Below are 26,729 nucleotides of genomic sequence, written 5' to 3' on the forward strand. Positions count from 1 at the left end.
ATTCATAAGGAAAATCCCATTGGAATTGGCTTTGAGAAGATGGAAATTATAATATGGAACTGCGTGGTTCTAGCAGTTTATCAAGTAATTATGATGGAAAACTGCAGTCATATCTTTCAAGAGAGAGGCACCATGTGTAGATTATATACATAGCGGGAAGGGTCCTGTCTAAGTCTAAGACAAGAGGTCCCTTTCTCTTTTTCAAATAAAAATTAAATTCCGCCATCACCAAATGAGAGTTGGAACAATACATATGCTTTGTTATTTTGATTTTGATATATCTTCTATAGAGAATTCCGTATTCCTTAAGAATTAAGTTTTTCCTTTTCATTAACAAAATTTCATTTAGAAAAAAAAAAAATAAGTCTAATATAACAAAGGTACCAGATGGTAATGCTCCCCTCAATCTAGGAAGTGCCTGATCTGCTGCCCCACAGAACCTTAAAGCGACAGTCTGCAACCTATTTACAACAGCTTCTGGTAAATGAAGTTCCTGGAATAAAAAGAAAAACAAATAGAAAAATAAGTTTAATGAAAGGTTTCCACATAAACATTCCACAATCGCTTGGATAGGGTGTAACGTGTGCTAATTCCCTAGAACACATCCGATTCAAATTCCACTGTAACAACTGACAGCTTGGAGAAAATAAAATCATAGATTCTTTCCCCAAAACATACCAAGGAAAACAAAATTATTAGCAAGAAAAAAAAAGGGTAAGCATACCAAGCAAACAAAATTATTGGCAAGATATATATATATAAATATATAAATGTATATACAGACATAATTTTTATTGTTACTTGCTTGTAAAAGCTGACGCCTTATGACAGCCCATTTTGATTTCCGTTCAGTAGATTGAGGACGCAAGGAGCCCATCATGGATAGAAGCTTAACCAAGAAAATGAATGTTAGTTCATACTCCCACATGTTTTTTTTTTATTTTTAAAAAAAATAAGTCACTTGTGGGCGGATGAAAACTTGGTAAACAAAAACTTAAAACAGAATAAAAAAAGTAGAATCATAAAAACAAGACCATACTCCCAAATGTTATAACTGCTAGAGTATTTTGATGTACCTCAGCCACTTTTTGTCTATACTCCGCCTTAACTCCAATCCAAGACCATATCACATTCAATAGGTTCCCATGATTTAAGTGAACATCACAGCAATGTGAATGGAAAACACGAACTAAAATGTCCATGGTCACCTGTAAATCCGAAAAATGTGCATATAAAATATAATAAATAAATAATATGTAATTATATAAGCCATAAAGGCAATATTCATATAAAATATATAAAATCCATAACGGCAATATAGAGATTCATCACTGATTTCTTTGCAGGAACATAAAAGCTACTGATTATATTAAAGCTGTGAAACAAAACAACACTACTTGTGCTATTAGTATAGAAAAAAATAATACAAGGAGTACATTGGATTACAGAAAACATACTACCCAAACTAACTCTGCAAAATTAGACAATAAAAATTTACAATACCCCATTCTTTATTTTTGCGGTTGCATCACAGAAAAACAAATAGGACCTAGTGATTGCATCCCAAAAAGAAACTACATATCAGTCACACTTTATGTGATGGTGTTGTATGTATATCACATTTTTCTTTTCGAATAGAGAAAGAGGCCACTTGTCTTAGACTGGCCTCCTCCCGATATGTATAAATAGCCTCACTTGTGGTAGAGGAAAACTTTGGTAAGCACATAGTTTAAGCATACAAAACAGCAAGAAAGTTACAAGAAGAAACAAATTAACAATCTTTTACATCAGCAGATGGTGTTATACGCAAAAAGCAATTTAGTTTTTTTTTTTTTTTTTTTTGAAAAAAGAGAAAGAGACCACATGTCTTAAACTGGCCTCCTCCGTTATGTATTAATACCCTCACCTATGGAGGAAAAAACCGTGATAAACAATACGTAAAGTATAGTCAAAATACAGATAAAAAAAACCATAAACTTAGTGCAGAAATAAAACAAAAGATACATTCCAGCCCTGGTTACATCGGAAATTTCCATTCTCCACAAGTCTAGAAAAGACAGCTCTTCCAAAATGCTTGGTCTTAAAAACCCAAGTTGCTGTCCAAAATCTGATTTTCTCCCCAACAACCTCTGCTGAGTTTTCATTACCTTCAAAAATTCTGCTATTTCTTTCCAACCAAATAGCCCATAGAGTTGCCAAAGATGCTTTCCTCCACAAAATAACCTTGAGCTTGATTCCTGATAATTTACTCACTATCATTTGAGTAACATTTCCAGGTAATACCCAGTAGAGCTCAAATTCCTCCAGCAATTTTGCCCATAATCTAGAAGAAAAATTGCATAATAGGAACAGGTGTTCCACTTCTTCTCCACAATTCTTACAGCAAACGCACCACCCTGGAGAAATATAGAGGAAAGGTCACCTCTTTTGCATGATATCATGCAGATTTACTTTCCCAAGAGCCACTAACCAAACAAAGACTTTAACCTTTGAGGGAACTCTACTTTTCCATAAAGTTTTAGACCAAAGAGGTCAATTTTGACTCCGGCTAGAAGTAAACCAACTAAAGGCTGATTTACTTTAAAAAATTCCACGAGAAACTGGTTTCCAAAGTCTGATGTCAACGTCCACATTCACCAATTTAACATGCTCCAACTGCTGTAACAAACTGATAAGACTTGGCATTTCCCTTTTTAACAAATTCCTTCTGAACTTGAAATTCCAACTCACGACACTATTCCACAAATTGTCTGTCTTGCCAAAACGACTCTTAATCACCCTATGCCACAAAGACTCAGGTTCTATGGGAAATCACAAAAGTCATTTCATCAGCAAGCTTTTACTTCTCAAACCCAATCTTCCTATGCCTAAGCCGCCCTCATCTATTGGTCTACACGCTATTTCCCAAGTATAACAACTCTTAATCATCCTATGCCACAACGACTCGGGTTCTTGGGGAAATCACAAAAGCCATTTCATCAGCAAGCTTTTATTTCTCAAACCCAGTCTTCCTATGCCTAAGCCACCCTCATCTCTTGGTCTACACACCATTTCCCAAGCAATTAAGTGATCACTACCTGCTACGTCTCCACCTTCCCAAAAGAAATCTCTAATCATCTTCTCAAAGGTATTGATAACTAAAGTGGGTACATTGAACAAGGAGAAAATAAATTGGAAGATAAGAGAGAACTAATTGAATAAGTGTGTATCTATTCCCCCTTGATAAGAATGAGCTTTGCCACCCATCAAGTCTTTTTGCACATTTATCCAAAACAAGTTCCCAAACTTCTTTCTTTCTAAGGTACTTCATCGGCCAACTACCCACCCTTTCATCTATGCAAAGCCCTAATAATTGGCTCTTGTTTAAATTGACCTTTAGTCCAGATATGGCGCAGAATCCTTCAATGACCCTTACGAACTTCAGAAGTGAATCCTCATCATTCACAAAAAATAGTATCATCCGCAAATTGTAAATAGCTAACCTGAACTTTATTTTTTCCAACAATGAAACCAGATAAAGACCCTGAAACTACTGCCATATCCACCATTCTACCCAGAATATCCGTCACTAGTGTAAAGAGGAAAGACAAGAGTGGATCGCCTTGTCTAAGTCCCCAAGAACCTTTGAACTTTCCTCTTTTTTTTTTGGAAAAAGAGAGAGGCCACTTATCATAGAATGACATCCCCCCGTTATAAGATTGAGAGCCTCACTTGTGGCAGAGGAACACCGTGCTTACAAGAAACTTTCCTCTTGGTTTTCCATTGACAAATAAGAAAATGATGTAGATGAAAGACATCCTCTTATCCATTTCCTCCATGTTTCTCGAAAACCCTTTTTTAACATAACTAGTTCCAAGAACTCATTACCATACCACTCTTGCTCCTGCTTCTATATTTTCAACTGTCTCATTAGCTATCAATACCGAGTCCAAAATTTGCCTCCCTACTACAAAAGCGGATTTTGTCTCTGAAATTGTAACTTCCAAAACCCCTCCCAGTCTCATAGCAAGTGCTTTAGCTATGATCTTATACACACTTATTATGGCATAAAGTCTTTGACCTTGCATCTATTGATTTTTTTGGAAATCAAGCATAAAAAGTTTCACTCATGCTTCCTTCCTTGAATTCTAGCATTTTTTTCAAATGCTTTAAAGATTTCCAAGAGGTCCTCCTTAATTACCTCCCAATTTAGTTGCAAGACTGCCAAGCAAAATTCATCCGGCCTTGGAACTTTATTGCCTTGGCAACTAAAGAGAGCCCTCTTGACTTCATCTCCATCAAATGGTCTTTCAAGTTGCCTTGCAAGGGATTCTAGAATTCTTTGCCATTCAATACCTTCAATACCCACCCCTTGTTTTTTCTTGGAGGTATATAGCTTTGTAAAAACAGAGATTAGTTCGTCAACTATGCCATCTTCTTGAGCAAGGATAGTACTATCTTCTCTTTCTATTCTAGTAATGGAATTTTTTGCCTTCCTAGCATTTAAGTTATGAAAAAGAATTTGAGTTTGCATTTAGATTTCAGCCAGACACTTCTTTCTTCCTCAAGAACTTTTTCCTGCCAAACCTTTTTAATGCTCTTTCTCTCATCAACCAAGGATTGGTTCCACATGCTTGTCCCTTCCATTCTATCAAGATCCATTGACCTTTTTTCTATAGCATCCTTTACAACCTTATTGTTCTGAAAGTTGACTTGCTCCAACTCTTGACATACGCAATAAGTAAATCACATTATTAAACTCTACTATCCCTCTCGGCCTCTCATCAATATCTGAGCATCATAGTGTTCTCTAATGATTATCCTATTAAAACTAAATGAAGCAAACACAAAAATGAAACCGAAACCATACAACAGGATCAGTATGGTCTTAGTCTTACAAATTAAAACGTTGATGTACTACCACTTACTCCTGGAATTCCCCTAGACAAGTATACCTAGTTCTGCAACCATCAGTTCTAGTGAGTTGAAATAAAGAATATCCAAAACCACAACGGTCTGCATACAGCCAAGAGAAAACTAGAATGAACAGAAGCATAGAGTACCTTGATAATTTCTGCCTCTGTCAGCACAGATGCACCTCCAATAATATCAAAATCACCCTGTTATGAAGAGCAAGTTTCAAATCAACGGACATATATAGTTTCAACCAAATAGCATTCTTAATAATTTTATAACATATACCTGAAGGTAGCGATTTGGTGGTGAATGTCCAATTGCTCTTCTATATACACATGAAATTTCATATCTTTTGAATGAAAATTTCTACAAAATAGAAAGTGAACGTGCAGTCAAGTTAAACAGCAGAGAAACTTTCAGACTATTGAGAAAAAAGCATCTACTCTAGAGGAAACAAAAAATAGACCAGGAAAAATATGTAGAACTACAAAAGCGATAACTAAAGGAGAGATTAGCAGCCAAGGTATTGGTCAATAAGCTGCAGAAGCATTAGTATCAGGTAACAGTGACTATTTCAAGTTTGGCTCTATGGGTTTTGAGATTTAACTGACACACGCATCAAGTTAAGTAGGACTTCAACATCTGTCACATTAACAACGTGGAATCTTGATACATGTAAAATGGGTCAAACTCGTCTACCCAAAATAATTTCTACATTTTCTACTTATGCTTATTATTGATGAACCTTTATTTCTTATGTGTTATCACATATTTATGTAATTTGTATATATAAGTTTTCGTAAATTAAAAAATCAATACTCTCTTGTGCAAGTAAGTCTACATTATTTTCATTCGTTTTGTATGTCAGGCCTCCATGTCATCCAATTTAATAATTGCACTCTTACTAGATAATAAAACCTATGAAAACGTTAAGGCACAATAAACCAAGAAATGAGTAACAAACTTTAAATTGATGGCAAAGAAGATAAATTTAACAGAAAGATAAGTTCCAGACTTCAGTAATTTAAGCTAGTACAACACCTGGTTGGAGATGATCCAACTAACAAAAGGCAATCGCAGCTCGTGGCAAAGTTCAAGCATGTCTCCTCCATGGCTCAAGAGTTTCACAGTGTTCCTAATCATCATAAATGTTATGACAGAAATAGCATTTGATTATTAAAGATCTCCATGGCTCAAGAGTTTCAGTGTTCCTAATCATCATAAATGTTATGACAGAAATACCATTTGATTATTAAAGATTAAGAGAAACAAATATTTAACATGATTACAAGGTAATTTATGAAGCACTGAACCTATTGAACTGTGGGCAATCATCCAACAAGCGCATGGGAATTATTTCCAAATGCTTTGCACAATGTTTTCGAAAGAAATCCTTTGTGATTTCAGTGACATAGTCACGGACCTCAGTATCTAAATCAGCATACTGGATGGAAGAAGGACCACCTCCTGATAACCTAAATCTACCAGTGTGATGATGTGTGTCTTTTATGCTTAATGTGTCTTCATCAAAAATGGCATTCACAACTTTATCATATATACTTGAGTCCTCCGAAGTTTGCATTGTACGTAGAATATCTGATGACATAAAATACAAAAAAAGAAAATCAACTCTATTGATCATATTTATCGTAAATATTTCAATCCAATCACACCCCCACACACAAAACATTTCAAGGAGGCCGGTAATTATGAGAACAGTGAAATTAACTGCCACCAATAACCTACAAATATAAACTTAAAATAAAATAATAAAGAAAGGAAGAAACAGAGAAAATAAATACATTTTCTTTATATTGATGGAAGAGATGAAAACCAGTTTGACGAAAAAGAAATAACCATCACTTACAAACTCTACCTGTACAAAAAGGTTGTTCAAACCATAAACTAGAAACAAATATCTCCAAACACTACTCAGAAAGAAGCCCGTAGAATATACAAACAATAGACAATGTTGTCACAACATAATGATATAATATAGATACATATATATACATATCAAATCAAGTCAAGTCAAGCACCTTTCCTAGGTTTTATAGGCTTATTAGTTATTGCACACTTTGATATTTTTTGGAGGAAATGAAACTTAAGGAATTCATCATCATACTCTTTCTCTTTTATGTGCTGTATTCTTCCATTGTCCGCTTTTAAGATTGCTTTGTCCAATCTTATTTATTGTAATGAAGCACTTAAATGACTCCGATAACCAAAATTATATTTACTTACTGTCTAACAACTCGGATTCCATTCGTGGAGGGAATGCATGATGTAGGAGTTCTGTAGCAGAAGGACGTTCAGATGGACTTAAAGACATTAAGCGTCGCAACAAAGATGCCTGTTCTGGAAATTCAGCAACCCATGCAGATGGAAGTTCTCCTTTCTGTTTCAAATCAGATAGGACAACATGTCGTTCCATTGCAGTTCCAAATGGGTGCCAAAGCTCAAAGAAAACTATTCCCAAGCTGTACATGTCAGCCTGCAATTTGAAATTATTCAAACACTAGTGAAGTCCAATTCTGAATAAACAATTTATCTCAAAAGTTCTGTTATAGAACATTCAAATATGGAGCAAAAGAAACACACATCCAAACAAATGGAGTTAAACAAAAGAATCTTTCAAGACAAGCATTCACCTTTTCATCAATCTTTGGCCATCCTTGCTCAATTTCAGGTGCAGTGTAAAAATAGGTACCAACTTGACCAGTACCATCAACAGACACACCAGTTGCATCTGGAGGACAACTCAGATCTTGATCCAACTGTTCAAACTTCAAAAACTTGGCTACAAGGAGAGAAATAAATAGTTGTTAGCTAACAGCCAATATAAGTGCTCCATATATTTTACAGCAAGTGAATTACTAGTGGATGGCCAGATACATAAATACATATAAGGGGAGTATCAGACATTATTGCATCCTACTAATAGCTTAAGCCTTTAAGGAATCTACAAGCTAAGATATCAATAATAGGACAGATAGGTTTCAGTGAGCTATTCATCAAATTGCACAACCTGCAGTGTAACTGTGAATGTGGTCTCTAAATGGTTCTTGTTTGGCCTCGTAAAAAGTAATACCCAGAAAAGTAAATTCAGTAGCATGTACTGCGTTAAGTTGTTTTAAAAACAATAACAGCAACAACAACAAACAAAACTTGTTGTAATAATCAAAATTAACATTACGGGACATGGGAGAATAAGGTATCCTCGAAGACAGAAAATAATGATATACTACCTCACAAAAAAAAAACATATTCAAAATAAAAACCTCTAAACAAAGTGGTTTGACAGCCATCAGTGACTAAAGAAGGCCTGATATTGTTATTTTATTTCACTACTGAAGCCCAAAGAGAAGCTATGGCTGTTTCCTTCCAGCCAAATGACCCAAGGAATTGTCATCACCACAAATTTCCTCATAAAAATCACCATTTCAGTCTTACAGTATCATTACAATTTATACCATACTCTGCTCACACTACAATTCACTGATTCAGAAATTAAAACTCTCTAGCTTCTTATTACCTTCCTTGCATCACACATCATAAGTAAGAAATATCAAGGTGAGGCCTTTTTCTTTACACCATTAACTAGTATTATCTTTCTAAGATAACCAGTCAAGAAACATTTTGCCTGTGAATAGAAGATTTCCAAATGAACTTATTCCACAGAAAAAAAAAAATTCAAAAACATATACCTTGATGAAGTTCTAAAAAGAACCATTGGCTGGAAGCAACGTTTTAATTTGTGAGATGCTAATTTGTGAGATGCTAAAGGGCACTCATGACACCACCACGAAGTGTCATACAGTTGTTGGTATAATTAAGTATCGGATCCCACACATTTTAATTGAATAATTATTATAGAAAACCGCTAACTATTTGTAAAGCAGTACCTCATGGTGATGTTGGACACCACTGGTGCCTAATAACAATTTAGGGGTTTCAAGTAATGATTATACAGCAAAAACTGAAGTTTGAGACAATTACTATTTTGATACATGATGATCCTTGCTATTGGTGTATAGAGACCCAATGACATAACCATACCACTGAAACTCGTGCTCAATGAAGAAAACAATGTCAAATTACCATGAACATATATCTTACCAAGACCAAAATCCCCAATTTTAATATCATTGCGAGCATCAAAAAATATATTATTTGGTGTCAAATCTCGATGAATGATTCCTTGCCCGTGTATGTGTGCCAATCCTTCAACAATTTGACGTACCAAATGCCATGCTAACTCTTTGTCAAAGTGATTATACGAATCAAAAACCTGCCGTAGAGTCCTTCAATGATGACGGAAACATTCAAGAAAGCTTTTACCTAATTATCCAAACAAAATTGAATTTTTATTTAAAAAAAACGAAAAAGGCTTTTACCGAGGACAATATTCCATCTGTATATAAAGATAAGTTGATTCAAGATTGGTGTCCTGTCCAAGGGCATCTGCTGAACTTGTCCTGGTGAAGCTGAAACTAGAGCTTGCTGTCGTTCTTGACCCCAGAGTGGTGTCACCATAAGAACCAACTATCCCTGTTTCAAACCATGCCTAGGAAGTTCATACCATTATTAGAACCATCATGAAGAACATTCACAACAATAAACTTTGTATTACATCAAACTACTCAAATTTTGAGGAAAATAGCAATTAAACCCTGTATGTTTGTGGTATACAAATAAAGCTACATATTAGATCATTTCAAATTATGACAAAGATATAGATGTGAATGTAAAAGAACAAATACGCAGCAACCGAAAGAAAATTTAAAAAATGAAATTTCAACTACAAAATGTTACTCTCTTAGAAAATGTATGTTTCAGTTCATATAAAGGAAAAAAAATAGAAAAAATGGAACACTAAATCAGAAGCAAAGCAATGAAAGAACCAAGAAACCACACCTGATAGTAGCGAACCACATGTTGATGCTGCAAACGTGAAAGTGTTGCTACTTCCCTACATAGTAAGTACCCCACCAAAGTTAATCAGCAAAGTTGGAAAGAGAGAAAAGAGAGGACAAGGGGAAAGTGGTAAAGGAAAGAAATTAAGTCTTGTAATTTTTCAAGAGAAAATAATTAAAAACAAGACAAGACTAGAGTGCTATTGTTTGATAAGGGCACAAGGAAGGCATTTGAAGAGGCCATTAAGAACGGCCTTCCCAACAGTTTGAATGTTTTGAACTCATTCTCACTGGCCTCCCCTAGGGCTAAGCATGAAATCCAGAAAGTCGTTCAAACCGACCTGCCAAACACCGCTAGAACCGAAACCATTGAAACCAAAACTGAAAAAACTGTCAACGGTTAAAACTGCCATTAAACGGTCGGTTTATATTTCAGTTACAAACTGACCAAAAAAACCGAAATCGACCGTAAGTTTATTTATATATAATATATTAATATTAAATAAACAGAATAGTTTTATTCTCTCATGACTCTCTCTCTCTCTCTTTGCCTGCTTGTCTTTCTCAAATCTCTCTCCATTATGGCATTTTGCATCTAAGCCCCAAAATTAACCAGGGCACAAACTCGCACCAGAAACCCACCACGGTAGTACGTCACCACCACCATCTCCCTCCCGTTTTGTCTCGCCTGAACCACGAAAAACGCACAGCCCCCAAGCTTCCTTTCTCGACCCCAACCGCTCATTCCCACCTCTACCAATTGTGCTTGAAACCGACGCCGCCCAACTCCACCTCACCCCTCCATCCCCGGTCGTCGAGTCCCCCACACCTCTTGCTCTGCTCAAAAAATTTCTAAGCTCATCTTCACTCTCAAGTCTCGTTTCAATCGGTATCTCAACCTTTTTTTTTCTACTTTGATTTTTAACATGTTTTTAGTGTACTGTGTTCTGTAAGGAAGTTGTTTACGATCCTTAATTATATTTTACTGATTTTTTACAAGTTTGTTTAGTTTTTTCTAATTTTTGCTTTGATTATATTTTATAGAGACAAAAAAAAAATTGTAATTCTATGTTAGATTTGAAAATGCCAAAAAATAGATTTAGACATTGATTTTATTTTACATGTAAAAAAAAAATCGATTTCAGCAGTCTTAACTAGGGCTGTACATCGGTCGGTTTGGGCGGTTTATCCTATATATTTTCTAACCCAATCTAAAGTTCGGGTTGCTAAAATTTAAGTGCAACCCGCCCAATGTAAAAAAAAAAAATCTATAAACCGACCAACGGTTTGGGCGGTTTGGTCGGGTTAACCCGCCCAAACCGGCCAAACTTTTTTTTTTCTTTTTAGTTTTAAAGTCAAAATCAATAAAAATTAAAAAAATAAATTAAAAAAATCATATTCCACCAAAGTACAACACTATATGTATGACTTTAAAATTAATAATTAAGTATATAATTTTATATAATTATATATTTAATCATTTATGTTATATATAATAAAAACTAAAAAATTAAAAAAAAAATTAAAGGTGCAAAATCGGGTTGGTCGGGTTGGTCGGTTTAATTGGGCGGGTTGGACCTATTTTCAACCCGCCCAATTAACAGATTGGGCGGTTTGTAATTTTTTCGGGTTATTTCGGTTTGTAATTTTTATCGGTTTTTTCGGTTCGGTTTGGGCGGGTTATTCGGTTTGGGCGGTTTACAAATTTTTTTGTACAGCCCTAGTCTTAACCGACCAAACTCTGGCTCACATTGGTCGGTTCAAAAGAGGTTTTTACATAGTCGGTCGGTTTTTGGATTGCACCAATCCAGACAAAACACCAAAATCTGAATATTTAGATTGAAAAAAACCGACCAAACTGACCGATGCTCGGCCTTAACCTCCCCAAGAAGTAATATGGATGGTAGACTTTCAAATTGTAACTCCTAGTGTCTTGGAAAATGGTGTTAATTACGTTGTGCCTGATATGTAACTATGTGATTGTGTTTGCACCCTTCATTGTAATATAATTGTATTTGCCTTTTGTACCTAATTCAAATTTAATCAGGCACATTCCCCATATCACGCCCTATTCTGGCAGCAAGGTTAGCAACCACTTGTTCAACCATACATAAGCCCAGCAGTTGGCTTTTACTCATGTTAACCTTTAGTCCAGACATCACACAAAAGCCATCAACTAATTTTACCAATCTTTGGAGCGAGATTTCGCCATCAACAAAGAGGAGAGTATTGTTCGCAAACTGTAAGTGGCTGACTTGAATCTTGTCTTTTCCCACTAAAAAGCAAGAGATACACTCGGATTCAATTTCTTCATTCACCATTCTTCCTAGTACATCTGCCACCAACATGAATAGAAATGAGATAATGGGTCCCCTTGTCTTAGTCCCCGAGACCCGTTAAACTTTCCCATTGGCTTACCAATAATGAAAATAGAAAATGATGTAGAGGAAATACATCCTCTAATCCACTTTCTCCATTTTACTCCAAAATATCTTTTTTTTTTCATCAACGGGTCCACAAAATCTCATTCCACCTGATCATATGCTTTCTCAAAATCGATTTTAAAAATCAAACCTTTCTTTCCTTTTATTTCTATAATCTTCAACAATTTCATTAGCAATCAACACAGAGTCCAGAATTTGACTCCCTTCTACAAAGGTCGACTGAGTTTCCAGGATAGTGTCTTCCATTACCCCCTTGAGTCTATTGGCGAGCACCTTAGCAATGATCTTGTACACACTCGTTATCAAGCTGATTGGTCTGAAATCACTAACTTTACAACTGTTTAACTTTTTTAGAATAAAACAGATGATTCCTTGAATAGTTCCACCTTTCTCGAAAGATTTAAAAACTTCCGTTAGGTCCTCTTTTATAACCTCCCAGTTAGCTTGAAAAACGGCCATACTAAAGTCATCAAGACCTGGAGCCTTATTGTCTTCACAACTAAAGATCGTGCTTTTAACTTCTTCTTCAAAAGGCCTTCCTAATTGTTCCACCCAAAATTCCAAAATTTTTGCCACCCAATTCCTTCAATACTGCTCCCTTTTCTCTTCTCAAAAGTGTATAATTTTTTAAAAAACGAGATGATCACTTCAGCCATATCTTCTTCTTTTGGATGAACGTTCTGTCCTCCCTTCAATTATTGAAATAGTATTTCTTGTCTTTCTCGCATTTAGCATGTTATGAAAAAATCTCGTGTTACTGTCATCCTCTTTAGCCCACATACATTTGGCTTTCAGCCATGCACTACTCTCTTCCGCAAAAGTTAAATTCTGCCATTTCTTTTTTATTTGGCTTCTTTCCTCCACTAAAGCGTGATTCCAGCCAACGTTTCCTTCCATTCTATCCAAATCCACCAACCTTCTCTCCAAAGCACTTTTTATCATTTGAATTGTGATCCAGCCATTGATTATAAAACTGAAAAGGAGCCAGGCCCATTTGGGAGCTTTGGAATCAAGGATTATTGGACTGTGATCGGAAACCAATCTCATCAACATTTCTTGTCTGACAAAGGGAAACATGATATTCCATATGTTACTGAAAAGGAAACGATCCAATCTGCTGCAAATGGGAACCGATCTGAAATTCGACTAAGTGAACCTTCTGTTGTTAAGTTTTGGATCCTTAAGCCTCAACCCGCGAACTAAGTTATCAAACATTCTCATACTTCTAGTACAAGAAGAACTATTCAGTTTTTCTTCATCTCTTCTTACCACATTGAAGTCCCTCCCTAAACACCATGATTTTTTTTTTGAAAAGGGAATAGACCCACATAAGGAGGGATCTTCCCGATATTATTAATGAGCCTCACTTATGGCGGAGGAAAACCATGATTACAATTATCATCAGACAAAACCTAAAACAGAATCATTCTCGACAGCTTATAAAATGGTTTTCCATTCTCTGCTTAAGTCTAAAAAGGACAAATTCTCAAAATGTTTTGTTTTAAAGACCCAAGTAGCTGTCCAAAATTTAACTGTCTCCCACACATCCGCTTCTGATTTAGCAACCCCTTCAAAAATTCTAGCATTTCTTTCAAGCCACACAGCCCAAATTGTTGCTAAGATCACAGTTTTCCAAAGCTTTGTTCTGCGTTTGCTGCCAATTAACTTGGAAGCCATCATTTGTGTTACTGACCTTGGCATAACCCAAGCCAAATCAAACTCCTCTAACACGTGTTTCCATAGACACCGAATAAACTTGCAATCTCGAAATAGATGTTCCACATCTTCTCCACTGCCTTTACAACAAACGCACCAGCCAGGGGATATATACAGGAAAGGCTTCCTTTTTTGCATCTTGTCATGGACACTCACTTTGTCTAAGGCGACGAGCCACCCAAATACTTTAACTTTTGATGGCACGCAACTTTTCCATAGTATCTTTGTCCAAGCCAGGTCCTCGATTGATGAGTTTGATGTCAACCAAGAGAAGGCTGATTTGCAAGAAAATACTCCCGTTGGGTCCGGTTTCCAAATTCGGCTATCATCCGAAATATTCAGCACTCTTACATGTTCCACCTTTTGCATTAATGATATTAGGCTTGGTATCTCTCTATCCATTAGGTTCCTTCTAAACTGGAAGTTCCAATTCTCCACCCATCCGCCTGGTGACCCTTCATTCGCTATCATTTTTTTTATAGGAACGTTCCTTTCCTTTGATATTGCTGCTAAGTCAGGGAATTCACTAATCAAGGGATATTCGTTTAGCCAGGTGTCTTCCCAAAATCGGATCCTATCCCCTCTTCCAATTTTGAAATGTACCAAACCCAAGTACTCAGCATACAGATCTGAAATGTCCCTCCACGGGCCTTTGGGAGACAAACGACTTCCATTCTTAGAATCCCAGAAATTATCATCCCTACCGTATCTGCTTACCACCACCCTATGCCAAAGCGAATTTTGCTCTAAGGGAAATCTCCACAGCCACTTCATAAGCAAACTTTTGTTTCGTGCCTCTAATCTCCCAATTCCTAGGCCTCCTTCCTCTCGAGGCCTGCACATCTCCTCCCAAGCCACTAAATGGTCCCCACCTGTAGATTCACTGCCTTCCCAAAAGAAGTCTCTCATCATTTTCTCCATAGTTCTAACCACTGACTTAGGAGCTTTAAATAGTGATAGGTAGTATAAGGGAAGAGATGATAAAACTGACTGAATGAGTGTCAGCCTCCCCCCTTTAGATAAGAATGCACATTTCCATCCATCTAGTCGTTTGGCGCACTTATTCAGAACTGGTTCCCAGAAACTCCATTTTCTCGGTGAACCCCCCAAAGGCAGACCTAGATATTGCATTGGCCAACTGCCCACTTCACAACCAATTCTACCTGCGAGTCTTGCAATGGTACTTTCATCCATACAAATACCCAGTAATTGACTTTTACTCATATTAACTTTTAGTCCAGATACAGCGCAAAACGCTTCAACTAACCGCAACAACTTGTATAGCGACTGCTCGTTATCCACAAAAAATAATGCATCGTCTGCGAATTGAAGATGACTGACATGGACTCTTTCCTTGCCCACCAGAAATCCAGAAAGGTTGCCTGAACTAATTGCCTTATTCAACATTCTTCCTAGCACATCCGCCACTAGGGTAAAAAGAAAGGGAGAGAGTGGGTCACCTTGTCTGAGTCCTCGAGATCCAACAAACTTTCCTTTTGGTGTGCCATTGACGAAGACTGAGAATGAGGTAGAGGAGATACACCCTTTAATCCATTTCCTCCATGTTTCCCCAAAGCCCTTCTTGCACAAGACCAGATCTAGGAAGTCCCATTCCACTCGGTCATAGGCTTTCTCAAAATCAATTTTGAAGACCAAACCACTCTTTCCTCTACTCCTATAGTCTTCTACTGTCTCGTTAGCAATGAGAATTGAGTCCAATATTTGTCTTCCTTCAACAAAGGCCGATTGAGTTTCGAGGATAGTATCTCCCAGTACACTCCTGAGTCTGAATGAAAGCAACTTAGCAATAATCTTGTAGACGCTTGTTATAAGGCTAATTGGTCTAAAATCCCTAACCCTACAACTATTCAACTTCTTAGGGATTAGACAAATAAATGTTTCATTGATACTTCCTTGAATGATGCCATCTTTTTCAAATGCCTTAATAACATTCATCAAATCTTCTTTAATTACCGCCCATTGAGTCTGAAACAAGGCTAAACTGAAGCCATCTGGCCCTGGAGCTTTACTACCTTCACAACTGAAGACTGCCTCTTTGACTTCATCCTCCTCAAATGATCTCTCTAGGTGTCTAGCATCTCCATCTGGTATTGCCTGCCAATCAATTCCCTCAATGCCGCTACACAATCTTCTTTCGGAGGTGTACAGGCTTGAAAAAAAAGAGATTATCTCCTTGGCTATTTCTTCCTTTTCTTCAATTATTGTTCCATCTTCCTTTTCTATTCTTGAAATTGTGTTTCTAGCTTTCCTTGCATTCAAAAGATTATGAAAGAATCTTGAATTGGCATCGCCTTCCTTAGCCCATTTACACTTGGATTTCAACCACACACTTCTTTCCTCTTCAAATACCAATTGCTGCCATTCCTTTTTGAGTTTCTTCCTTTCCACCACTAATGATTGATCCCACGCACCTGAAGCTTCCAATCTATCCAGAGCCATCAGTCTTCTTTCCAGAGCATTTTTGACCACGTGTTTATTGCCATATGTCTTCTTACTCCAATCCTGAATTTTCCTTTTGACTTCCTTCAATTTGCTCATGAAAATTGTGCCCGCCCAACCAGATCCTTCAGCCTTTTTCCACCACTCCCCAAAATCCTTGGAGAATGTATTGTGTTCTAGCCATTGATTGTCAAATCGGAAAGGGCTGGGACCCCAAGAAGGGGGGTTAGAGTCTAGTATAACTGGGCTGTGATCTGAAACAATCCTTACCAACATTTCTTGTTGCAAGAAAGAGAACATGTTACTCCAACTGTTGGTGAATAAGAATCTGTCCAACCTACAACAAATAGGTTTATTTCGAAAGTTCGACCACGTGAATTTTCCATTGTTTAGTTTTGGATCCATAAGCTTCAGTTCACATATCAGTTGATCGAACATCTTCATACTCTTGGTCGAAGAAATGCTGTTTAGTTTCTCTTGTACCCTCCTAACCACATTAAAGTCCCCTCCTAAACACCACATCTCGCCACAGATTGCGCTTAACCCAGCCATCTCGTCCCAGAATTCTAATCTTTCTCTATATGAACATGGACCGTATACCCCAGAGAACCACCATGGCCTTTGACCTTCTGCTTCTATAAGAACTGAAATGGAAAATTCACCGACCATAGATTCCAATACAGTAATGCTTCTAGTATCCCAAACTAATAGCGTACCCCCTGACCTTCCAATAGCTGGAATCAAGATCCAAGCTTTGAATCGAGATCTCCAAATACTGCCAATGAACATCCTGTCTACGGATGTTTTCTTCACTTCTTGTAATATTACCATATCCGGATTGACCTTACTAATTGTAGCTTTGATCGCTTTCCTCTTCATCTTGTCTCCACTTCCTCTAACATTCCAGGTCATGATTCTCATAATGATTCTTTTGAAGGACCCTCTTTTTTCTGGCTTTTATCATAATTTATGTTAAAAGCCAGATTTTTGAGTTCTCTATTTCTTTTCCTTCCACCCTTGAGACACGGAGTCTTTTGTTTCACTACATTCTCATTGAGTATTAGTTGCATGCCCAATTCTGCCATGGAACTAACAAGATCAATTTCAGATAGCATCAAGTTCCTTCTCTCCTCTGGATAGACTGCTTCCACCCCTTCTGATTCTTCAGCTTGCTCAGTGGGCTTCGAGCCTTTGTTGGGATTTCCATCTTCTTGCCACAGCTCCTTGATGTTACTTATGATGTCTTCATATTTTTCTTCCTCTTCTTCTGTGCAATAACCACCTTCTTTTTCTGAATTATCATCGTCTGAACTGAGGTCATGGATGTCTTCCAAGTGAGGTTCCTCAATCTGTTCCATCTCCTCCCAAAGGACGTCCCCATCTAAGCTCTCAAGTGCCCCGCCATTACCCTTGGGGCTGTCTTTTCTCTTCCTAAGATATACTTTCAACTTCTTTTTACTAACAACTTCTTCCTCAATTATCGTTTGTTCCGATTCTCTTATTACTGAATTTGACTTAAGGCTGCCACGAGATTTGCATTCCTCCCAGTAATTGATAATTGCACTATTAAATTCCTCTCTTCTCTTAGGCTGTACTGACTTAAGAATGCCTTCAAACACTTTGTTTGTAACATTATTTTTAAAACAAAGCCCCTGTTCCAGTATCAAAGTGTAAGGCCCCAAGTGTTTATAAATTAAATGGCCCAATGTCCTTCTCACCTTCTCCACATCCACGGCCTGAGTGCTCCTTTTGACCGGCCCATTTAAACAGTGGCCCACGAGGCAATTTGGCCCTATAAAAGTCAGCTCATTATTTTTCCCATTCTCCCCACTGTATGTTCGGCCCAATATTGAAGAGGGTCCATCTCTGTTTTGAGCCCAGTTAACTTGGCCCATTACCCATCCTTTATCATACAGCTGCCACAAATTTTTTAAATTAATAAAAGTACTTGGCATTAAATGACCTTGCACACGTGGCTCCTGCAGGTCTCTCCACAATCTATTGAATATCTTGTGAATAGCAACCGACCCCCTTGAATATCGTATTTTTACGTTGGAATTCCCAATCGCCGCCGAACCAAGAATTGTGGGAAGAGGATCGTTCTCAATTGTCGCACGCTGACTCTTGCCGCAGGATATCTTGCTTGGATATACCTCGATTGCCGAGTCATCAGAAAAGGCTGCAGTCGGCGGCACTGTTTCCACCGACCGAGTGAGAGCAGTCGTTGTGGTTTCGTCGCATCTCCTCTGTTCGTGCCTGATCCCATTGTCTTCCTTATGTCGCACCAGACCATCCCGTTCGCCTCTGCTCCCATTCACCCTTTCCCTTCCGACCGCCTCGGCTACCCCCCTGCCTTCTACACCATAACCCTCATCGGCCCCAGTGTCTACCTCATCGCCAGCCACCTTGTTGTGGTCGAAGTCTTGGTACCAACAGGTGTTAAAGTACCCATGGAACCTATAACTCAAGTCATTCAGCTTGAACAACCTCAGTTCAACCTTGCTGTCTTCGTATTCCAGGATCAATGACTCTGGTATGAATCCGTTTTCGTCTCCCACCAACTGAAGTCTCACGTGAGAAAGTAAGGAAGTTTCAGCAGACTCCTTGTCCACATCCAGAAGTCCACCACAACACTCACCTATTTTCCTGAAGGTCTTCATGTTCCATAGGCTCAAAGGCAGTCCGTATATACCAATCCAAGAGTCTCTACATTCGACTTTAATGCTTTCCTTTTGAGCTTCCCAGCTCCATTGAGAGAGAGAGACAACCGTCTGTGCACCTGGAACTCTCAATCGTTGAATAAGGATTAAAGCATCTCTTTCCTTCTCATCTTTGCACCATACAATGCATCTGTCATCAAATAGCTGGCTGACCACCAATTTCCTGCCTAACTCCCTGGATAAATTATAAAAGATGACACTCCATGATACGTAGCTGTTATCTCGGGTGAGAATGATGGCCAACTCCCAATTCCTCTTTTGTGCTTTTGATCTCATGTATTCATAGAGCTTTGGTTGCTGGAATCTCTTTTCTGGGTATGGATTCTTTGGTTTAAAGCTAGGATTGATGGCTGGATATAGGTCCAGCCAATCAATATCACTCTTTCTTCGGCCTGGCAGTTTCGAAGTAGCATTCCTCAATAAGTCGGGTTGTTTGACCATCGGCTTCCTTGTTTCCTTGACAACATTAACCCACGATCGTTGGTTCAGAGGTCCTTTGCTTTGCATCTCTCCTATCTTCTGGACAGATTTCCCATGGACACTTGCTTGTTCTCTTTTCATAGTTCTGTTTAGGCAATGTATGAGTTCAGACCATCCTTCCTCGTTCTCTTCTTCTGGTATGATAACTGATTTCAGTTTGTTGTTCCTTAGTGCTGAAAGTTTCAAAAAGCTTCCTTTTCTGTTTGAGAAACACTCCAGTAACCAACTGCCAGAACTATTTCGAAATGATCTCTTGAAGCTAACTCTTTGTCTTTCCTCCTTCTGATGGACTTCCTTCACGGTCTCGATTAACCAATCCACAGCATCAATTGTTATAGTGATTTCATACCCAAAGTGTCTGGTTCTCTCACATATTCGAACTGATCCACCATCATAAGTCAAAGTAATCATGAACACCTTGTATTTAGTGTGAAAACTCCAATATTTTCGGAGTTTTTGATCAATTAGAGGATCACACTGATTTTGCCAGTCAAAACCAGTGGGGTAATGACCTTTTTTCTTCCCAAAACCAGTGGGGTTTTGGTGTTTTCCATAGCCAGAAGGGCCATGGACAGCCCTAGTGTGCATGACAATGTTCCTCAGAAAGAGGAGAGAGAAGAGAGAAAAAATCACTAGTCACATGCTCAAGGTTATTACGATTATTAATCAATCATAACATTTCTTTTTCTGACAAACTAAGCTCAGATTCAGAATCAGCAGGCTAGGGCTAAGTTTTTGTCCCCTAAACACCATGATTCACCACAAATTGAACTCAAGCCCGCCAAATTCATCCCGAAATTCAGTTCTAAGACGAACAAGGCCCATAGACCCTTGAAAACCACCAAGGGTCTTAACCTTCTGCTTTAATCAAAGCTGAAATTGAAAACTTACCCACCATTGAGTCTAAAACCATGATACTTCTAGTGTTCCAGACCATCAAAGTCCCTCTCGATCTCCCTATAGTTGGGATTAGAATCCAGTGGGCTTTTGGTGCAAGCCCACCAAATTCATCCCAAAATTCAGTTCTAAGACGAACAAGGCCCATAGACCCTTGAAAACCACAAAAGGTCTTAACCTTTTGCTTTAATCAAAGCTGAAATTGAAAACTTACCCACCATTGAGTCTAAAACCATGATACTTCTAGTGTTCCAGACCATCAAAGTCCCTCTCGATCTCCCTATAGTTGGGATTAGAATCCAGTGGGCTTTTGGTGCATTCCATGACCAGAAGGGCCATGGAACCCCCTCGTGTGCATGGGCATAACTTCCAGAACGAGGAGAGATATTGTTCCAGTACGACTATGGTTACATGAAATTCATTAACAATAGGAGATGATTTAGTTACAAGTAACTGTCGTTTGTGGGCTAAAGACTCCAAAACAAGAACATTACCAAATTATGACTTCAAAACAAGAACATAATCTCGTACAATATCTTACAGCTTCCATTCTTTGTGGGCTAAAGACTCCTAAGTTTGTCTATAGGTAGCAGCAAAACAAAGCAAACCTTAGTATCCGATCATTTAGAGGCAGGCTTTTGTCCTTGAGCTGAATTTTCTTTACTGCATACTGTCTTCCATCTATTTTGTTTTTACACAGCACAACATGGCCAAAACCACCATGACCTATTAAGAAGAATACCAAAGTACAAAATAAGGAAAAGGGTTGAGCTAATTATTTCCTTTGTCTTGAATAAAATTTAAAAATAGTATCGGATCAAGTAAAATTCGTAGGCCAAAAGAACAATAGAGGAAATATATATTAAAAAGATAAAGCTATCAAAGATAAAACATGTGGGTGTAAAAACTGATTTTACAAAAGCTAGGTAATAAAATAAATAAGTTGCACACTAACAAAGAGAAGTAGCTTCTTGGGTTCAATTCAATCTTCAATAAAATCAGTTAAGAAATTAAGAAACATGGTGCACAGAAGTTAAAATAATAACTAAAGGCCAGCTTATCCCATACTGCATAGGTAACCCACTGGCACAACTAACATAACCAGAAGTAGTAAGTAACGCAATGTAGTTACTTTCCAGTTAGCTTTATAACAATGTACGCACACTTCTTTTTCTGGTGTCCTCAAATATTGTAGTGGTAAGCAGGGAGCGTAGTCTATAAATATATATATATAATATTATATATTAATGTATACATGCACATTTCTAATAATCAATTAGTTTTGTGTAGGATGCACGTGCATGCTATCTTTATTTGTCAGTGTGTTAGGATGTACAAATACATATACTATTGGTCTTTAAATACATGTACATACAGAGAGAGGGAAACCATAATCGGAATTATGTTGGAAAGAGCTCCCAAAGTAAGAAAACCATATGAAAAAAGTAACAAGAAAAATCAGTGATTTTCTTTACCTAGGGACTGTAATTCCTCAAAGTCATTGAGATATCGAGAGTTTGGAAGAGATGTATTCCGCCCTTCAGTATCAGAAGTGTATTTCCAGAATTGAGATAATTTTGATGAAACCTACATATAATTAATTAAAATAAATAGCAACGTATTTTTAAGAATTAGAAGCCAAACTAAGCAACTAAACATTAAGTAATAAGAAAACTACCATATACTGCTGGAATGCATGATCAAATGTTTTGTTAAAATGTGTAGATGGTTCAGAAGCCAACTCCTTACCCTGTTCTGAGAGAATCTGTTCACCCAATTCAAAGATCAGCATCAAGGAGAACATGGGGAAATTAGATGAGGTAGCTTTCTATTATAAGAAAGATATGGGAACAATGAATTTGAAAAGTCTTACCCCTAGATTGTACAGTTCTGTTGATATTTGTTGCAGTGAGCTAGACAGTGGCCCATTAGAAGAGCAAGCAAGTCGAAGCAAATGAACCTACATAAGGGCAAAAAAAAACCAAAGTATATACACATAGATAACAAACTTTTAAATGTATATAAGAACAAAAGAGAAACAGAATTTACCATAATCAAATCCCTTTTAGAATTTTGAGATACTTGTTCGAAAATCATTGACCTAGAGGATGGTGAGTTTGAGCTGTCACTTCCCTGCTCCCCATCCTCCTCCTCTATATGTTCCCCAAGAGTGAAATCCTACAAGCAGAGAATAGTTAGCTATAGTATGATATGCTTTTTGACGTTATTTAGCATTTTTAACATGGAAACTAGCCCAGAAAACAAAAATGACACTGAATGTCAATGAGTAGGAATGTTTAAAAAGTAAATGTCATTTTTGGTCACTTTGTAGTTAAAAAGAGTTACATCCTTCATTATATCCAAAAAAGTTTTGCTTCTTATTTTTAGGATAAGAAACAGAGACTATATTATTGATGTGAGAATGAAAGTAAACGTGTTATAAAAGACGATAAGATATCATTATAGAGCTTACAACCATGTACACCAATCCCTAACTAAATCACAAATTGATACCTTTCATATATTTTGTACTAAAAACCCAAGAGCTACGTAATATTATAGCATCCAATAAAAACAATATAATAAATCTTTTATATTTCTTTCCGGTCCCAAAATGACCTACACATAACTGTGATCGTCACATTCCACAACCACAAGTGTTGGTTACATTGTGATCTATCCAATAATATTGCTGAAAAATTCATCAAATTGCTGTGAAATTATTTTAATCACGCACATACATGCACGCATTCATAACCACTATACTATTCCCAATGACAAGTAATTTTTATGAAAAAAATTAATATTGCATGCCCAATCATCAATATGAAACCAGTTTTTTCTTTTCTTGTCGATAAGAAACAAGTCTAGTTTCATTAAGATTGTTCAAGATACTTCAAACTGAATGAATCCATAAAAAGACACTAAGCTAACTCGAAACTTCCCATCCTCTCAACAAATCAGAAAATGGAAAAAAATAACTATACTTCTTTAACAAGCAAAAATCAATACAAATGAACATAAATACAGTCAGTAGTCAAACATCAAGACTGCACAAATTACTTACCTCCTCCTCACTTGTTCCACTGGTTTCAACTAAATCCTCCTCTGAAGATGTACTGGAATCTGTGGAAGATATGTTTTTATCACCTTCTTCACTCTCTTCTTGAAGAGCGTGTAATATGGCCGTAGGGTTATGTAAAGAATCTTTTTTTTCCTCCAATTCCAATGGTCTGACATAATTCTCCTTGACCTCAGCTGCAATTTTTGAGGCATTCAAAGCATGTGGTGGCAGTGGCACTGAGGATTTTATTCCAGCGTTCTCATCCAACCCAAAACCCCAATTCCAGGACTCCCCTGAGCCACTGAAAAGGTCAATAAAACCATAAACAAAAGGCCCCCCAAGATTACTTGAAACTGCAATATCCTGACGAAACAATTGACTACTGCTATCCAAACTCGAACATAAGACCTTCCAAGAGAAAAGGACATGAGAGAACAACCTTATTTAATAAATTATTCCAAGGAAGTTGAAGTATTACACTTTCAAGAGTAAGAGAATTAACTCCAGATTAATAAATTAACAAGTTGAAGCCCCGTGAAGGACAAAACTTACAGAATCATGTGATTGGCCCACTGGCACAATTTCAGAGATGAATTCTTGAGCAGCCTCCACCAAATTGAAAATCATTACCCGTCCTTCTCGAGCATTAAAATTTGCCTAAAAGATAAACAAACTGCTGAAACGACCAATATAATGCATGTTGCAGATTAGAAAAACTGAGAGCAGTTCTTACATACATGATCAAAATCTCTCTCTTCCCTCTCTCTCTAAAAAACAAGACCAGATTGCATTTGTGAGTTAACATTTACATATTCATATCGTATAATCAATAAAACCCATCAAGCCTTACTTTTCCTTTTCTTTTTTCTTTGTTTTTTTTTCTTTTTCTTCTGAACAATGTATACTGATTCATTACTTATCACTTTAAGATATTATGACTCCTCCTAGCTCCCTAATCACATAATTACGCAGAACGGATATCTAGTAAGACAATGTAATAAAGAGCCAAACATAATTTGCATCACTAAGTACATTTTTTGTAAGACCACAAGCATGTGAGAGTCAACAATTACCTGATCATGAAGAAGAGACAAAAGCTTTTCAGCATCATGATTTGTTAAACCTTTTTCTTGAGTAATCTGCAACTTTGGAGACTTGAAAGGATACCCAGGCAAGCACCTGTCAAATAAATAAAATAAGAACAATTACTACCTACGAAAGTGCATAACAAAAAAAACAAGGAAAAAAAAAATCACCAACCTAACAAGAAGAACAGCAGAAACATCCAAATCCTCGAAACCCATATCCTTTGAATAAGGCCTGTTCACATGTAAGGGCATTTTTATTAAAGAAGAGCATATACATCATGATGGGATGCAATTCAACTTTAGAAACAAAACTCCAACCTTATCTTGATGGAAATTTGAGAAGGTGGTCCAGGAACAATTTTGCAGTCTTCTTGAAAGATTGCGCATCTACGATAGATGAGAGTAAACATGAGAGCGATGGAAAATCCATTGACACATTGTTGAGCACATTGAAATAGAAAACATTCAGAAATGTAAACAACCAAAACTTGATAACGCCTAACTCTAAAAATTGATTAGATTAAACTATCTTCTTCTCATCGTTCGAATAGCCGAAGCATCGTTAGATTAAACTATCTGATAAATTAATAAAACTTACAAGGCAGTGATTTCCTCAGAAAGAAGTTCATTATCAGAATCGGTATTATGATGAGTGCTGCCATGGCCATGATCCTTGGATGGTGTCCTTCCTTTACTCCTTTTCCCGCTCCCTCCTCCTCCTCCACGCTTCTTCTTCTTCGAACCATAGCCCATCTCCTACCCTTACTCACCACAGAGACCCAAACCCCAATGAGTAGAAATTACTATTGCTAGTATTGCTACTGCTATGGTATTGGATGAAGGAATCCAATCAAATCAAAATGCAAATAACTATAATTGGTATTACATTTACATCACTTCTTTCTCTTTCTCTTTTTCATACGATAGTCAAAAAGTTGATACAGGAGGGCGTCGCTGCTGAACTGAGTTTAAACAGAAGAGCCGGATGGTATGTGCTGAGTGCTGACTTGGGATACCCTTGCGTGTATCCTTACTAAAAAAAAGTTCTTATGTCGATTTATTATTGCACTTATGGAATTTCTCTGTGACTGTGATTATTGCATTGTAGATTTGGAATGTATATTAAAGAGGATTGAGGCTTGTCCCAAAATACTACAAACAAAGATTTCTACACATTAATTGGAGCGTTTAGAAAGTCAATTACTCAAAATGAGTGAAATTCAAATAAGGGTAGGGATACACGGGGTGTAACGTGCGTACTAAGATGGCACGTTACAAGTTAGGTGATGCTTACAAGTTGGTCAAGTGGTAGCGCATGTTGAGGTGCATGCTGGTAGCATGCTGATGTTTAGTTTGTATGTTTGTAGCATTTTCGTAAATATCTTCAATATTGTCCGAATTGGGACGGAACTTGGTATTTACCATTTATTTAGGTCTACGAATACAATGGTGCAATCGAATTGGAGAAACTATGTGATTTAGCATATGGTTTGGCCATATATCTACATAGGCAAAATCATATATGTTCCTAGTAGAATGTTAAAAGCTTAGAATGCTATTTAAATGGGGACCCTGGTGTCAGCTCTCCACCACCCCCTGGCACCTTGGTGCTAAGTGAGCTACTACTAGTCAGTGGAACTAGTAGGGTGGGAATATGAGGACCACGAGGGAACTCATATATCTACATGAGTTAGAGTACTCGTGGACATTATCGAGTCGACCCGGTAGTGCGTCTAAAAAGCTGCCAGAGGTTAACAGGTGTTGATGAGTAAAAAAAAGAAATAGAAAAGATTGTGTAAATAAATAAAATAATAACAGGAAAAGAAGCAAAATAGTAAATAGAAGTGTATGAAACGAAAAAAATGTATATGAATAGTAGTCGCACAAAACCTGAGACGAATGTATACCTGGATTTAAGTGTGAATGCATAAAGGTAAAAGCAGCTGTTAGGTTTTATGCCCTAAATAAAACTCCATTTCAATGTAATCTATTTTATTCAACATCAATAAAGAAACAGAAGTATTTTTCATTCATTTGTGTATGTTTTG

General features: G+C 37.2%; 1 protein-coding gene across 14 annotated transcripts in view; it reads right to left on the bottom strand.

Annotated features, from left to right (window-relative positions):
- LOC115722713 (eIF-2-alpha kinase GCN2) overlaps positions 1-25,836 on the bottom strand; it is a 37,652-nt gene extending 11,816 nt beyond the window's left edge. For 3 of the 14 annotated variants that reach the window (XR_004012834.2, XR_004012833.2, XR_004012835.2), the window contains exons 1-23: positions 25,280-25,836; positions 25,000-25,068; positions 24,854-24,913; positions 24,667-24,772; positions 24,146-24,250; positions 23,597-24,001; positions 22,579-22,707; positions 22,403-22,489; positions 22,208-22,294; positions 22,005-22,116; positions 21,138-21,255; positions 9,814-9,868; positions 9,294-9,463; positions 9,016-9,200; positions 7,548-7,696; positions 7,141-7,390; positions 6,210-6,492; positions 5,938-6,031; positions 5,182-5,262; positions 5,043-5,099; positions 1,077-1,208; positions 802-889; positions 385-493 (exon numbers count right to left, since the gene is read on the bottom strand). Coding sequence is in view for 9 of the 14 variants with exons in the window: in XM_030651994.2 (XP_030507854.2) it covers positions 385-493; positions 806-889; positions 1,077-1,208; positions 5,043-5,099; positions 5,182-5,262; positions 5,938-6,031; positions 6,210-6,492; positions 7,141-7,390; positions 7,548-7,696; positions 9,016-9,200; positions 9,294-9,463; positions 9,814-9,868; positions 21,138-21,255; positions 22,005-22,116; positions 22,208-22,294; positions 22,403-22,489; positions 22,579-22,707; positions 23,597-24,001; positions 24,146-24,250; positions 24,667-24,772; positions 24,854-24,913; positions 25,000-25,068; positions 25,280-25,434 (3,082 nt within the window). In the remaining 5 variants the exon portion in view is untranslated. Of the gene's footprint in view, positions 1-384; positions 494-801; positions 890-1,076; positions 1,209-5,042; positions 5,100-5,181; positions 5,263-5,937; positions 6,032-6,209; positions 6,493-7,140; positions 7,391-7,547; positions 7,697-9,015; positions 9,201-9,293; positions 9,464-9,813; positions 9,869-21,137; positions 21,256-22,004; positions 22,117-22,207; positions 22,295-22,402; positions 22,490-22,578; positions 22,708-23,596; positions 24,002-24,145; positions 24,267-24,666; positions 24,773-24,853; positions 24,914-24,999; positions 25,069-25,279 lie in introns of those variants that run through there. The other 11 variants (XR_004012832.2, XM_030651996.2, XM_030651994.2 and 8 more) reach the window with 10 other exon arrangements.
- Between the last annotated feature and the right edge of the window lie 893 nt (positions 25,837-26,729).

The sequence above is a fragment of the Cannabis sativa genome, chromosome 9 (assembly GCF_029168945.1).
Source record: "Cannabis sativa cultivar Pink pepper isolate KNU-18-1 chromosome 9, ASM2916894v1, whole genome shotgun sequence".
Classification (NCBI taxonomy): Eukaryota; Viridiplantae; Streptophyta; class Magnoliopsida; order Rosales; family Cannabaceae; genus Cannabis; species Cannabis sativa.